This window comes from Bubalus kerabau, chromosome 4 (assembly GCF_029407905.1).
Source record: "Bubalus kerabau isolate K-KA32 ecotype Philippines breed swamp buffalo chromosome 4, PCC_UOA_SB_1v2, whole genome shotgun sequence".
Lineage (NCBI taxonomy): Eukaryota > Metazoa > Chordata > Mammalia > Artiodactyla > Bovidae > Bubalus > Bubalus kerabau.
The window spans coordinates 157389075-157404155 of record NC_073627.1 but is presented as its reverse complement, the minus strand read 5'-3'; the positions used below and the strand labels follow the sequence as shown (position 1 = coordinate 157404155).

General features: G+C 51.9%; 2 protein-coding genes across 4 annotated transcripts in view; both read right to left on the bottom strand.

The window, feature by feature from the left end:
- The window catches only part of FBXW12 (F-box and WD repeat domain containing 12), a 36478-nt gene extending 33456 nt beyond the window's left edge, over positions 1-3022 (bottom strand). The window contains exon 1 of the mRNA XM_055579155.1: positions 2883-3022. Coding sequence (XP_055435130.1) covers positions 2883-2972 — 90 coding nt within the window. The 5' untranslated portion in view covers positions 2973-3022. The remainder of the gene's footprint in view (positions 1-2882) is intronic.
- A 2628-nt stretch (positions 3023-5650) lies between these two features.
- CDK20 (cyclin dependent kinase 20) lies at positions 5651-14575 on the bottom strand. Of its 3 annotated transcripts, XM_055579151.1 has the most exons (8): positions 14163-14575; positions 13691-13804; positions 10994-11182; positions 10638-10759; positions 10377-10439; positions 9127-9250; positions 8511-8666; positions 5651-6639 (listed from the first exon to the last, which is right to left on the bottom strand). In XM_055579151.1, the coding sequence occupies exons 1-8, from the start codon at positions 14235-14237 to the stop codon at positions 6442-6444; spliced, it is 1041 nt and encodes a 346-aa protein (XP_055435126.1). In that variant the 5' UTR covers positions 14238-14575; the 3' UTR covers positions 5651-6441. The 3 variants fall into 3 exon arrangements, with proteins under 3 accessions (XP_055435126.1, XP_055435128.1, XP_055435127.1); XM_055579153.1 differs by lacking the exon at positions 8511-8666; XM_055579152.1 differs by lacking the exon at positions 10377-10439.
- Positions 14576-15081: the final 506 nt, after the last annotated feature.

Genomic DNA, 15081 nt, shown 5'->3' with positions numbered 1-15081 from the left:
TGTGGAGAAAAGGGAACCCTCTTACACTGTTGGTGGGAATGCAAACTAGTACAGCCACTATGGAGAACAGTGTGGAGATTCCTTAAAAAACTGGAAATAGACATGCCTTATGATCCAGCAATCCCACTGCTGGGCATACACACTGAGGAAACCAGAAGGGAAAGAGACACGTGTACCCCAATGTTCATCGCAGCACTGTTTATAATAGCCAGGACATGGAAGCAACCTAGATGTCCATCAGCAGATGAATGGATAAGAAAGCTGTGGTACATATACACAATGGAGTATTATTCAGCCATTAAAAAGAATACATTTGAATCAGTTCTAATGAGGTGGATGAAACTGGAGCCTATTATACAGAGTGAAGTAAGCCAAAAAGAAAAACACCAATACAGTATACTAACGCATATATATGGAATTTAGAAAGATGGTAACAATAACCCTGTGTACGAGACAGCAAAAGAGACACTGATGTATAGAACAGTCTTATGGACTCTGTGGGAGAGGGAGAGGGTGGGAAGATTTGGGAGAATGGCATTGAAACATGTAAAATATCATGTATGAAACGAGTTGCCAGTCCAGGTTCAATGCATGATACTGGATGCTTGGGGCTGGTGCACTGGGACGACCCAGAGGGATGGTATGGGGAGGGAGGAGGGAGGAGGGTTCAGGATGGGGAACACATGTATACCTGTGGCGGATTCATTTTGATGTTTGGCAAAACTAATACAATTATGTAAAGTTTAAAAATAAAATAAAATTAAAAAAAAAAAAAAGAGTAAGAAAGATGTAGACAGAGGAAGAAAGTTTATTAAAAAAAAAAAAAAAAGAAGAAGTCTTTTTGGAGACCTCCCTGGTAGTTCAGGCGCTAAGACACTGTACTGCCAATGCAGGGGCCTGGGTTTGATCCCTAATCAGGGAACTAGATCCTGCATGCTGCAATGAAAACTGAAGATTCTGTGTGTGACAACTGAGAACCAGTATAGCCAAATTAAAAAAAAAAAAAAAGGAAGCTTTTTGGCTGGAAGGAATGTAAAGTTGATATTTTGCAAAGATCAAACCTGACAAGATTATCCATTCTCCTCTTACACAGTTCCCAGTTCAAAACCCAACTGAGATCTTATTTCCCTAATATTTATAATCCCTAATAATTATAAAATGTAATGAAACCTACAAAATAGATGCTACCCACCTTTGGGCTTCCCTGGTGGCTCAGATGGTAAAGAATCTACCTGCAATGCAGGAGATCTGGGTTTGATCCCTTGGTCAGGAAGATTCCCTGGAGAAGGGAATGGCTATCCACTCCAGTATTCTTGCCTGGAGAACTCCATGGACAGAGGAGTCTGGCAGGCTACAGTCCATAGGGTCACAGAAGAGTAGACAAAACTGAGCAACTAACATTTTCACTTTCAAGTACTCTGAGAATCTCTCTGTTAGAACCTGACCTTCATGATGACACTGTGAGGCAGGGTTTACTGACCTCATTTTACCTAACAGGGGAACCAGAACCTAGAGAATCTGCTACTATCAAGGGTAAAAGGCACCTCCCTTTCTAAATCCGTTGGGGGACTACCTGGGTGACCTCAGCCAATGTGCTCACTACCTGATACTCATTTTCCTTACTGGTGTGCGTGCATGCTAAGTTGCTTCAGTCGCGTCTGACTCTTTGTGACCCCATGGACCATAGCCCACTAGGCTCCTTCCTCCATGGGATTCTCCCCGAAAGAATACTGGAGTGGGTTGCCATTTCCTCCTCCAGGGGATCTTCCTGACCCAGGGATGAAACCCACGTCCCTGACCAAGTACCGTCACTTGCACTGTTAGGCGGGTTCTTTACCACTAGCGCCACCTGGGAAGCCCTAATACCTTACTGGTACAACTGGGGATAACCACCCAGGATTTTACTCTACACATTTAAATTGTAATTACACAAAGAGGTAAAGGTCTGTCTGTTTACCTTTTGTAAAGTGATACAATAATGTATTTTTAAAAGTGGAGAAATTATTTCATTCAACAAACATTTACTGAGGACCCTAAATATCAAGGGGGTTGAGATGGTTGGATGGCATCACCGATTCAATGGACATGAATTTAGGCAAACTCTGGGAGATGGTCAGCAACAGAGATGCCTGGCGTGTTGCAGTCCATGGGGTCGTAAAGAGTGGGACACGACTTGGCGTGACTGAACAACAATTAAATATCAAGCCATATACTGAGTGTATACACACAATGATTATACAATGATTTTATACACAGTGATGCAAGAAACAAGTTCCCCACTCTTAGAAATGAGCTAGTGGGGGTGGGGGGTGAGAAGCAGATATTTAACAAATAACACTGTACGATCATGTGGTTACAGCTGTGCTGATGGAGCGCACAGAGGAGAAAGCCCTCAGAACACGTTTAACATGCGCAGAAGCGCAGACCAGACAACCACATTCAACAGGCACTTAGGGACACAGCCAAAATGGGAGTTCGACTGGCTGAGAAGGGGTAGCTCGAGCCTGCAGGAGGAGGTGCCCCTTACAGGGAGAGCAAGGATTTCCGGGCAGGCCCCATAAGGGAACTTTCAGAACATTCCAGAAGAAGCGGGATCTCTAAGTGAATCTTGGGGTGAACTCGGTTCACAGGTACCCAGCGCAGGTCAACCCAACAGGAGCTCTGGACACACTATAGACAGAGGGAGGGACGAAGGAGTAACGCTGAGGAGGTCATCACCCCGGGGGCCACGAGCGTCCTGCGCTAATTCCGGGCGGATTCAGGGCCGCCGCACGCCCCCTCCCAGATTTGGGAAACTGAGGCCTAGAAAGAACGGACCAACCGTAGACACGCCAGTGACCATTAGCTTAGCCCTGCCTCCCACCTGGGACGGGACTCACTACCTTGTCCACTTGGGCGGCGCAGAGCAGGTCGCGAGCCTCCAAGAAGGAAAAGACGTGCAAGAGTTCATGCAAACCCAACTGCGGTTCCATGGCGCCCGCCGCCCAGGACGCCGGGGTTGGGCCACGCCTTCGCTGTGCTTCCGCCCCCGACGGCCGAGCCCCGCCCCCCAAGGCCGAGCCCCGCCCCTCAAGCTGATCCTCTTTCCGCAGGCCGCGCCCCGCCCAGCCCTCCGGCTTCCGCCCGGCTGGCATAATTCTTGCCGAGCAGCGGTGCTGTTGCTCCTTACAGTAATAGCACGCCGGATCCGCTTCTGTTCGTCTTCAACTGGCTTTTGAGCTTCCCCTGGGCACTTGCTCTTGTCCTGACAGTAGCCCAGAACCTCGCTCACCTTCTTATACTGAATTCATCCTCGTTCTGACCTTCGTCCTTGCACTGACCCTTACACTGGAACTTGTGGTGCCCCTGCACCAAGTACCTCCTGAGCCCTTGCCCTGGTGCTGGCCCTTATCCAGACCTCGTACCTTTTCTTCAGCCTCACCCTAATCATCGCCCTTGACCTCATTAGCATCTGACATCTACCCCACCCCTATTCTTACCCTCACTTGACCCTGACACACCCTAACATTCCTTCACCCCGAATTTTGCCCTAGCCATGACTCTTGCCTTCACAATCACCTTCACAGAGACCCCCAGCCTCCCTCTTACCCTGGCACTGGCCCTCACCTAATGTTTCCTTTGTCATGACCCCTGCCTTGGCCCTGACCCCGGAGCTCACTCTGGACTTGGTCATGACCATACCAAAGATCTAGCTCAGTGTCAGAGCAGTTAGGGTCACAGTCAGGATGAGGGTAAGGTCAGGGACAGATTGATGAAGATCAGAAATTGGGGTGAGTGTCCAGTTCAAGGTAAAATTCTATGTCAGGTTAAGGGTTAAGATAAGAAAAAGGTCAGGGTTGTGTCATTGGAATCAGGTTCAAGGACAAGATCAGTGTGAGGGAAATTTTAGATTCAGGGTTAGGTTCAAGATCCAGTTCAAGTTTGAGATCAGTGTGAGAGTCAAGATCAAGTTGTGCCTCCATTGCAGAGGGTCAGTGAGAGGATGAATGTCAGGATAAGAAAGATGGTATTTTGGGGATGAAAGTAAAAGTTGGGTTCAGGTTGACAGTGCATGGCCAGTTCTGAGTAGGATTCAGGGTCAAGTTGAGGGTGAGGTTGATGTTCAGAATTAGAATCAGTGTTGGATTCAGGGTCAAGATCAATGTGAGGATAATGTCAGTGTCAAGGTTGGCATGAAAGTCAAGGTCAATTAAAAGTCAAGGTGGGGTTCCATTTCTACTCCTGCTGGCAGGAATTAAGTTTTCTTCCAACTCTCCCTCCCCTCCCCCCATTACATTGTCCCAATCTGCATAATCCAGGACACTCTTTACATCTCACTCCTTTAATTACATTTGCAAAATCCCTTCTGTGTGTAAAACAGCATATTCATAGCTTAGGACATGGGCATTTTAAAGGAAACATTAGTCTGCTTACCACAGAGGGTCAGCGTTTGGCTTGTAGTAAAAATCAGGCTTAAGTTTCAACGTGAGAATAGGTCAAGATGGAGGTGATGATCAGGCTGAGGATCAGAGTCATCATAATCATGAAGGGCTATGTCACCCTGAAGTTCAATTTTAGGGTTAAGGTCTAGGTCAAGTTCAAGGTCATGATGGGATTAGGGTGTCAGTGGTGTCAGCCAAGTGTGAGTCTATGGCAAGATGAGTGTCAGAACCAGAGTCATGATCAGGTTTGGGGTGCAGACTAGTTTCAGTTTCAGCTTGAGTACAGTGGCTCAGACAGTAAAGTATCTGCCTGCAATGCAGGAGACCCAAGTTCGATCCCAGGGTCAACATGAGAAACAAAGATAAATATCAGTTAGACAGTCATGGTTAAGGTGAAAATGAGAGCCAAGTTCAAGGACAAGGTTAAGTTCTAAGTCAAATGAGGTCAGAGTTTGGATGAGGGTCAGAGTCAATGCTAAGATCAAAGCCAGGCCAGTGGTCGGGGGGTGCGGGGGGATGGGGAAGGGGCTGCCAAAGAACTGAGTGAAGGTGAGAGTGAGGGTATGTACCAGGGTCAGGGTAATAGGGTCAGGTTAAATGTCAGGCTCAAGGTCAAGGCCAGGGTCTGTGTCGGGGGTGGGGGTAAGGTTTATAGAGTCTTTGTGAGCAGAACTGGCTGAGTGTCAGTGATCAGGGTTTGGGTCCAGACCCACATTCATATGGAGGTGAGAGATACCAGAAATTGAGCTAGACTGAAGCTTAGTCTTCAGATGTGGCTGGACAAACAGGCAGAGGCCAGATGCTTAAAACACCTTTAGAGTCACATGAGACACTTAAACTTATCCCTGCAAGCAACAACTGAGTTTACTGTATTTTACCCTCAAAGAGCCTAGAGGGCAGTGATGGCGGCAGTCAGTCACCTCTGTAACCTCGGTGCTTGCAGAGGTTTATACATAAGGGCACAAAATGTGTATTTTGAATAACATACTGCTAGTATTTTAAGTTCCTCTCACTCGTCCGATTTTAATCTATCCATGAACAAACAGCACACCGTCTTGTTCACTGCAGCCCTACAGTACGTCTTGGTATGTACCTGACACGGTAAATCCTTTCATTGCTTTTCTCCTTTTCTTCTGCTTCTCCCTCCTCTTAACCTTTTCATTTCCACATATATATTTTAGAATTGGCTTACCAAGTTATTAAATAAGAAAGACAAGAGCAAGTTCAGATTGTTTTGGTATTTACTGAATTAACAAATGAATTCCAGGAATGTCTGTCTTATTTGCAAGATATCTCTGAGTGAAGAGGAGGTTCGTGTGATCCAGCCTACCCTTATCCTGAGGGTGATGCTGGTAAACCAGTTTAAGGTGTGGAGGGTCACTACCGGGTCCCCCACTTGAGCCATCCCTGGCCCTTGACTTCTGCCACCTTACCTCTAAATGGGAGCTCTGTTACATGAAGAACCTAGGAAGCCCCCAAGACTATAAAGTAGCCATGAGTGGGGCCACTTTCCAAGTGACCAGAAACAAGGGCCAAGAGATGATGCCACCTCAGCCACTTCTCTCTATATGAACTACAGAAGAGGGGCTTACATCACATAGAACTACTCAGGGTTTTTATAATAAATCTCAAAATTGAACTAGTGTTTAATGTCTGAGAACAAAATCAAACCAAACTTTCCTTCTCACTTGGGTTTCCAACATGAGGACATCTTAAACTCAGTGCTCCCTTAGATGGTTCAACTGGGACAATCCCTGACTGGTGGAATCCCTGATGATGGCAGGCATGGTGGTGGAACTCACTGCCCCCTGCTGATGGATCCCTCAGCAGCACACAAAATTGGAGGCTGATAGCACAGGTTGACGGCGCCCTCTGCTGGGGCTGGATGGCCTCATCGTCTGGCCAGGACCAGGGCCACTGTGGTTGAAATCAGGCTGGAGTAGAGGAACAAGTGGCTTGGGTTGTCCTTGGGAGGGGCAGGAAGTTGGGGGGACAAGCCAACTGGGCCTGGCCCTGCATCTCAGCCCTCCGGGATGAAAGGCCGAATCAGCTCCGGGTTCAACAGTGACTCCTCGAGAGGCCGGTCCACATGGAAGTCATGGACGTGGGGGGGTCCTGGGTGGGCCTTGGGGGCAGGTCCCCCTGGGCGCTGGGGGATCGGCAGCTCCGAGGGGTGGACAGGCAGGGGAGCCGTGAAGAAGTAGTGGTGCAGGAGGGCCTGAGAGGAGCAAGCAAGAGACAGCAAAAGGAAACCAGTCACTGCAGCCTTCCAGGTTCAGCTCACTTCCCTCTGGGGGGCAGCAGGGGATGTGAATACCCGAGAATACCCTGGAAGAAATTTTCTCATTCATGCATTCTCCATTCAAGATGATCCCAACAGCTCTGAGTGTTCACTGTTTCAGCACTGCTCCAAAGACAGGAGATGTAGCAGTGAACTAACAAAGAGCTCTGCCTTCAAGTCTTCCATATAGTCAGGGGTTGGACACGACTGAGCGACTAAGCACAGCACAGCACAGGGGGCGATAAACAAGATAAAGTAAGATAAACAGAGCACCAGATGATTGGTGCTGTGGGAAAGAGAAAGTCAGAGCGTGGACAAGGAAAACGAGGGTAGCTGCAGGCCTGAAGAACGGGAGGGTAGGCCCCGAGAGGTAGCACTCGAGCAGAGATCTGGAAGCTGAATGAGCGAGGCTCTGGGACGGAAGTGCACAGACCTTAGGACCTGGAGGAGGCCTGGCATCCCAGGGAGTGAGCAAGGGGAAGGGAGCTGCAGGGCCACAGATGTGATGGCCCCACGTGTGTGGTGCCTGTGCGCCACTAGGACCTGGGCTTCTCAGCTGACGAGAGAGCCCTGCAGGGGAACATGTGACAGCCTGCCTGGACAAGGTCCCTCTCTCTGCCGGGTGGAGGAGAGATTGAATGGGCAGGAGGAGAAGCAAACTCTGGGAGGCAACTGGGGACTTGCAGGGAGGCAGGAGGCGCTTAGACTGGAGGCAGCAGTGGGGGGCTGAGAAGTGGTCGGTTGGCTTTGTGCATGCGTGCTAAGTCGCTTCAGGCATGTCCAACTCTTTGCCCACCAGGCTCCTCTGTCCTTAGGATTTCCCAGGCAAGAATACTGGAGTGAGGTACCATTCCCTTCTCCAGAGGATCTTCCTGACCCAGGGATCGAACCTGCATCTTTTTTTTTAATGTCTCCTGCACTGACAGGCAGATTCTTTATCACTAGCGCTACCTGGGAAGCCTCGGTTGGCTTCAGTACATCCTAAAGACATTGTATGGGGAGGGAGGAGGGAGGAGGGTTCAGGATGGGGAACACATTGTATACCTGTGGCGGATTCATTTTGATATTTGGCAAAACTAATACAATTTTGTAAAGTTTAAAAATAAAATAAAATTAAAAAAAAAAAAAAAGACCACTAAAGGCATTGCTGACTTTGGAACTCACAGGGGGTGTATGTAAACACACAATGCTTGTTCCAAGGGCAGGGAGGTGAGGCTGCCATGAGGCCAGATGGACATGGGACAGAGGCCTGACACCATAAGCCATCAGCCCATGGTTCTCCCCTCCTCCCTCGCCTGCAGCCACAACCCCTTCCGGGTCCTCCTCTCCAGGCCACTGCTCATCATTTCTCTTGGGATAATAAACCCAGCCCCCCTCCCCTCGCCCTTCTCCAGAAGACCTGCATGACCCCAGAGTCAGTCCCAACATCCCTCCCCTTGATGCCCACAGACTGGCTGCCCTGTCCCACCACAGGGTGGAGAGCCCAGAGGAACAAGTCACGTCTGTTCACGCGGGATCAGGACCCAAGACAATGCTGGGCGCGTGCCAGATGCTAGTAAATTCTTCTTGAAGGAATGAAGGGATGAAGAAGTGAGATGCACTCTTCAGCGAGGTGGGCAAGCCCTTTTAATATGGCCACTCCTAGCCACCTGCTGCCTCTCCAGGGTCTGCTCAGGAGAGGTACACCTTCTCCATGCCCCCTGTCTCCGGGGGTGCTGTTCCCAGTCCATCACAGGTTCTGAGGACCTCAACCTGCTGGGTCACAGGGGCACGAACAAGGAGGGTCAGGGCAATAGGTGTCTCCCTACCTGGGAGGCAGAGATGCGCTGTTGTGGTGGGTAGAGGAGGAACCGCCCTAGCAGGTCCAAGGCCTGGGGAGAGGCATCGGGCAGCACCTCCTCCAGGGGCACAGGCGCCTGCTCCTTGAAGGAGATCTTGTTGTAGTCGGGCAGCTCAGTGATCTCCTGGAGGAGAAGGGGGCTCATCAGGGCTGGCGCCCACCCTGTCAGCCCCCTCAGGAGTCAGTTCTTGCTTCCTGTCACCCACCTGCTGCCATTCACTCACAGAGCCCCCATCCACCTGCCCCTGCTCGCACCACATCACTCATGACATCATGCGCTCACAGCACGATGTGAGTGAACACGTGCACATCTCAGGCGCCTGCTCCATGCCCAGCTTGGTAAGGGCTGCATGTGTGCTGGGGATTAGCAGGAAGGGGTAGGGGCTGGGCCCTGGTCCTCCCCTCTCCAGCAGATCAGGGATGGAGGAGATCCCATGCTGGGCCAGGACCAAGGTCTGGGAGGGTCTAGGAGGTGTGGGGGCCATGAGGCAGAAGACAGAAGATGCAAGGCAGGGGAGTTATGAGCTGCTGGGGGAAGAGAGGACACCCACCCCCACCCCTCCAAATGGTAGGCCCCTGCGAACCGGCCAGACTTGAGGACTGGGGGTGCCCAAGATTCGAAGCACACAGCAAAGCTGTTCGATGTCATTCTCTCCTGGGAAAAGGGGGGACCCGTTCAGCAGCTCCCCCAGGATGCAGCCCACAGCCCTGCAGGTACAGAAGCCAAACATCTCAGAGATCACACACGAGGGACACAGGTTTCCCCACACCAGCACCCACACCTCCCCCTGCAGTCAAGACACCCACAAAGTAGCCTACAGATCCCCAGCTTCACATAGTCCAAAGCTTCAAGCCTAGAATACAGAGCATAGCCCCTTCTCTAAATAGGTCTTGGGCCTCAACTTTGAAACACACATCGACCCAATAGTTCGGGGAACTTCTCAGAACCTCATACTCTGGGACACACAGCCACCCCCTCCCATTCTGGGGCAGACGTCCAAAACAGCCCCCAGACCTCGAACTCTTGTGAAGTGAAAGTTGCTCAGTCGTGTCTGACTCTTTGCGACTCCAAGGATTGTAGCCTGCCAGGCTCCTCTGCCCATGGAATTCTCCAGGCAAGAATACTGGAGTGGGTAGCCTTTCCCTTCTCCAGGAGATCTTCCCAACCCAGGGATCAAGCCCAGGTCTCCCGCACTGCAGGAGGATTCTTTATCATCTAAGTCACCAGGGAAGCCCAAGAATACTGGAATGGGTAGCCTATCCCTTCTCCAGGGGATCTTCCTGACCCAGGAATCAAACCAGGGTCTCCTGCATTGCAGGCGGATTCTTTACCAACTGAGCTACTAGGTGAGTCAGTCATGTCTGACTCTGCGATCCTATGGCCTGTAGCCCACAAGGCTCCTATGTTCGTGGAATTCTCCAGGCAAGAATACTAGAGTGAGTTGCCATGCATCCAACTCCAAATAAAGGTCCAAGGCCTTCATATCCAGGGACCCAGGCCTCTGCATAACTCAGGGACATTACATCCTGGATGTCACCGCCTGCATACCGGCTTAGACATCCCATGCCTCGGACCACCTTCCCAACCTCAGCCCAGAAGCTTCCTACAGGGACAATCACTCCAATGCCACTTGACCCCTCCCAGCTCAAAACTCATGGGGAGGATCACTGATTCCAAACTCCTCAGAAATACTCTAACCAGAGGAGACACTCCCAAGGCAACCTAGAGCTCACAGCAGGGAAAACCCCCAAATGGCTTAGAGACCTCAATGTCCAGGAGGAGAGGTGACTCAGCTACCCACATCCCCCCTTGTCTAGCCCGTAGGAGTCTCACCAGAGGTCGACACCCTGATCGTACTGGCGGGCACCATACAGGAGCTCGGGGGCTCGGTACCACCTATGAGAGGAGGGCAGGGGGTCACAGGTATGTCACTGGTCTGTCAGGAAGCTGCCCTGGAAGGTCACCCTGACCCTCACACCAGCCCCAGTAGCACTTGTTTGGACAGAACATCTCTTCCAAAATCATCTCTTCCCCAATAGGTAGGCTGGGGGCCTATCCTTTGCCATATCCTGCCCAGAAACTGGTCCTCCCTACCTGGTGGCCACCTGGTGTGTGTAGAGGCGGTTGCCATCTGGGGCAAAGACCCGGGCCAGGCCAAAGTCTGCTATCTTGAGCTGGCCTGAAGCACTGATAAGGAGGTTGGCTGGCTTCAGGTCCTGAGGGCACCAAAAGAAGCATCAGTTCCTCTAGCGGACCTCGGGACAGGAGGGCTCGGCAGGCTGGGCACCCGAGTGAGCTCAGGACCTGGTCTCTTCCAGGGCCACAACTCCAATCACTTGTCCCCAGGCCCTGCCCGTTCTGTCCCCTCCCAAACCATGCCCTTTATCAAGGGCTGGCCTACTCCCAGCCTAGCCATCCACAGGCCCACCCCAGCCCAGGGTGGTACTGACCCGATGCACGATGTTGTTGGCATGGCAGAAGGCGACGCCCTTGAGCAGCATCTGTAAGTAGCTCTTGACCTGCGCCTGGGCCAGTGGCCTCTGGGTGCGGCGCACCACCTCAGCCAGATCTGACAGCATGAACTCGAAGGCCAGCACAAAGCCTGCGCCATGTGGGAACACGGCCTTCAGCTGCACAACCTGCAATGGGTACCCCGTCAGCCTCCAGACTCTCACGGCTCAGACTCTCTCGGATCTTCAGCCCCTGCGCCAACAGAGGACCAGGCAGGCAGAGAAGGTGACAAGAGACCTGAGCTCAGGATCAGGGAGCTGGGTGCTCTCTTGCTCCCTTCTCCCAGAAGAAGGCAAGTCCCTACTGGAATCCTGTAGTAAACACTCAGGGGGCACTAGTATAAAGAACCCGCCTGCCAATGCAAGAGACCTAAGAGATGTGGGTTTGATCCCTGGGTTGGGAAGATCCCCTGGAGGAGGACATGGCGGCCCACTCCAGTATTCTTGCCTGGAGAATCCCATGGACAAGAAGCCTGGTGGGTCACAGTCCATGAGGTCGCAAAGAGTCAGACACGACTGAAGTGATTTAGCTCTAGCAAACCCTCAGGGGAAAGGAGGTCTAAGAAAGGCCATATAGGGCAGTGTCTGATCCCCCACCCAGCCCACAAACTGGAAAGTCATCTGGAAACACACATCCACACAGGTGATCGCAGCTCCCAGCACTGGGCGCAGGAGACATGCCATATAAACCAAGGGCCCACAAGGGCTGGTTACACAGCAATGAGCAGGAGGGAGGGCCAGTGGGTTCTCAAGGAGGGGACAAATGACAGAAACTAACAAACCTATAGGGTATTCTGATGAAAACAGAAGAGAACATATGGGCCAAGGTCTGTTATACAGGGATCTGGGAAGGAGCTGTGGGCAGGGGTCAGCAAACACAAGGCCCAAAGGCAAGAATAGGAAGGAGGCTGCTCTGTTCTATACTCCTGGAGTCTCGATAGTGCTGTTTTCGGAGAGACATGGAAGAAATTTTGCTGGATGAATGAAGAGGCTGGCATGAGACAGAGCGATAGAGATAGTTCTTTCAGAGTGAAGAGAAGCCACTGGAGCTTTTCAAGCTGGGGAGTGGATTCATCTACAGTTTTTGACTGTGGAGTGGGAGTAGTGGCAGGGAAGCTGGAGGAGGGAAGGGGGAGCTGTTGCAGTAGTTCTGATGAGAGGTGAGGATGGCCTGGGCCAGGGGAATACCTGCAGTGTTTTAAAGATAGACCCTTCAGGCCCGCTACACAGGACATGGGACTGTATCACCAGCTTCCCATGGGCCCTCCAACCAGCTCACACAAGCTGTTTGTAAGCCCTTTTACTGTCCTCAAAAAACAAGAATGGCCGTAGTGCTGTTTTTCTGATTTTGATGGTAGCAGACAGTCATTTTACAAATTGGGACAAATATAGATTCAGATAATACACAAAATTATAACAAAAAACCCCAGCAAAAGTAAAATCCTACCACCTACAGTCAACAGTAGGAGTCTATCCCACCAGACTTTACAAGAGACATGGTATACACAGACACATATTCATACATGTGTGTGTGTGTTGTATGTGTTAGTCGCTCAGTCATGTCTGACTCTTTGGGAACCCATGGACTGTAGCCCACCAGGCTTCTCTGTCCATGGGATTCTCCAGGCAAGAATACTGGAGTGGGTTGCCATGCCCTTCTCCAGCAGATCTTCCCGACCCAGGGATCAAACCCAGGTCCCAGGTATTGCAGGCAGATTCTTTACCATCTTAGCCACCTGGGAAGCCTATATATATATACACACACACACACACACACACACTACATATTCTTATACAAAACCAGGATGACACATGCAGTTCTAAAACATGCTTTTGTCACCAAAATATCAGGGACATCTTTAGAGAATAAGAAGCAAGTCAGGGTACTGCCTACTCTTGGGTGGGTGGGCCTCGCCTTGTCACTCCCCAGGAAGTTAGGTACATCCTCTACTCAGGAAGGACATGGACAAGACAGAAAACCACGTAATGAGCCTGGGTGTGTGAGGTGTCTCTCCCCATGTGCCCACAGCCCCTCTTATGCCTGTCACATACAAATCACGCCAAGTGGACCCTGTAGCCTTTGTCTGTCTCCCCTACCACATTTCAGTTCTCAAAAGCAGGTTAGGGGCTATGTCGCCAGTGCCCAGCAGAGGGCAAAGCCTATGGGAGACCCTAATGTTAAAACGTTGATTCTGCAATCAGGCCAAAGCCTCCACAGACAAGCTGAGCCAACTGAGTGCCCATGAGCAGGCCCTGGCCTGAGAGAAGGAGAGCCTGAAACCCGCCTTGCAGTGTGGAGGAGAAAACTCAGAAGGACAGTGTACATAAAGCAGTTAACCCAGCCTGCAGAATGTAACAGGAGCTCAACAGGTGGCAGTAATCATTATCATTAGAAATCATTATATGATTTGAGAAAAAGGATAAGTCAGTCAATGAATGAACAAGTAGGCAAGAAATAAATGCGTGAACAAGAGGGAATGAGTGAGGAATGAAATAACTGGGTGAATGAATGTGGACAAGAAAGGCAGTGAGTTGAGGGGTGAGGATGCAAATAAGGAAACACTGTGACCGCAGGCCCTCCGAGTGGGAGTAAGCAAGGAGGGTGGGACAGCCCCTCAGAACACCAGCCCCACTCACATACTGACTGTCTTCGATCTCCTGCAGGGCCTTGATCTCCCGTAGGACCTGGTTGGGGATGCCATCCTCCAGCCGCCGCAGGGCCACCTTCTTGAGGGCAACGATCTCTCCAGTCTGTTTGGGACAAAACGCAGACACTGCCAGCCCGTCCCAGCTGGGAAAAGGGGTGCGACGCCGGGGGTTGAGGTCCTCGTGGGGGTGGAACGCGCCCCCCAGCCCGTGCTGGAGGGAAATCAGGGCCAACCGGCGCAGAGCCGGGCAAACAACTCAGATATCCACGCCCGGCTCCTAGGGGAACTCGCTGAAAGCGCCGTTGGTAGCTGGCCGCAAATTGGAAGCCCTCCCCTCCGCGGGCAAAAGAGGCGGGCGCACGCCAGGATGAACTACCGGGAGGCAAAAGCTACGGCCCAAGCAAGGGTCAGGAAGACGGGGAGATCTCAATGGAACCGAAGAGGAAGGGCTGGATGCTCACCTCCACGTGCTTGGCTTTGAAGACGATGCCGTGCGCACCCTCCCCTATGCGCCCCAAGATGCAGTACTGCTCCATGGCCCTCTGCCCGGCACCCTGACCCTCCGCAGTTACAGCCCCTCCCTGGCACCGGACCCTTCCGCGTTAGCCCGCCCCGGCTCCCGCCCCAGACGCGGCTGCCTAGCAACGACGCAGAAACGAGCGCCCGGGCCTGGAGGCCGAGGGCAGCTAGGGGTGGCGTCCGGGCCTCTCAGTGCCTTTCCCTAGGACCTCGCCATCACGCCTCAGTGCGCTTCACTCAGCAGAAGTCATCCGTGTGGGCGGGAACGATGGTCACCGCCGATCCCTCTCGCCTCTGCCGAGCACCACGTGACCAGTGATGCCAGGTTACGCAACGGGGCGGGGCCACTTAGCCCGAGGGCAAAGCCGAGAGGCGGTGGGAAGGCGCTAAATTGGCGGGAGGGTGGAGCCGCTCTTCAGGGAGGAGGCGAGCACGGGGCGGGGAGGGGCGGGGCCGTCCACCCAGGGGCGTGACTGCGGCGCCGAGGGCGTGGCCGAAAAGTGACAGGGAGGGGCGGGCTCCTCCCCAAGAAGGCCAGGGTCCCTCCGCCCCCTTACCTAGAGGTGCCAGCTTCCACCTAGGAAAACATACAGGTGCCATTTTCCGCCTTTAAGCCCCAGAGTCAATGATGATGGAAGCAAGACGGGTTCCGGTCTGCGTTGTGGAGGGAGCTTGAAATGGCAGCATTTAAAGACAACTTTTAAAAAGTGCAAACTCTGACACAGAAAGACAATGTCTGAGGACTTCTAATGAGGAAACACTGGAGGAATTTGCAGACTGGGGGATTTTAAAGAAGTGCATGCCGTCAAAGGATGTTGATAAAAGCAAGTAGCTTTTTAAAACTTCTGAAAAAGTGTTCAA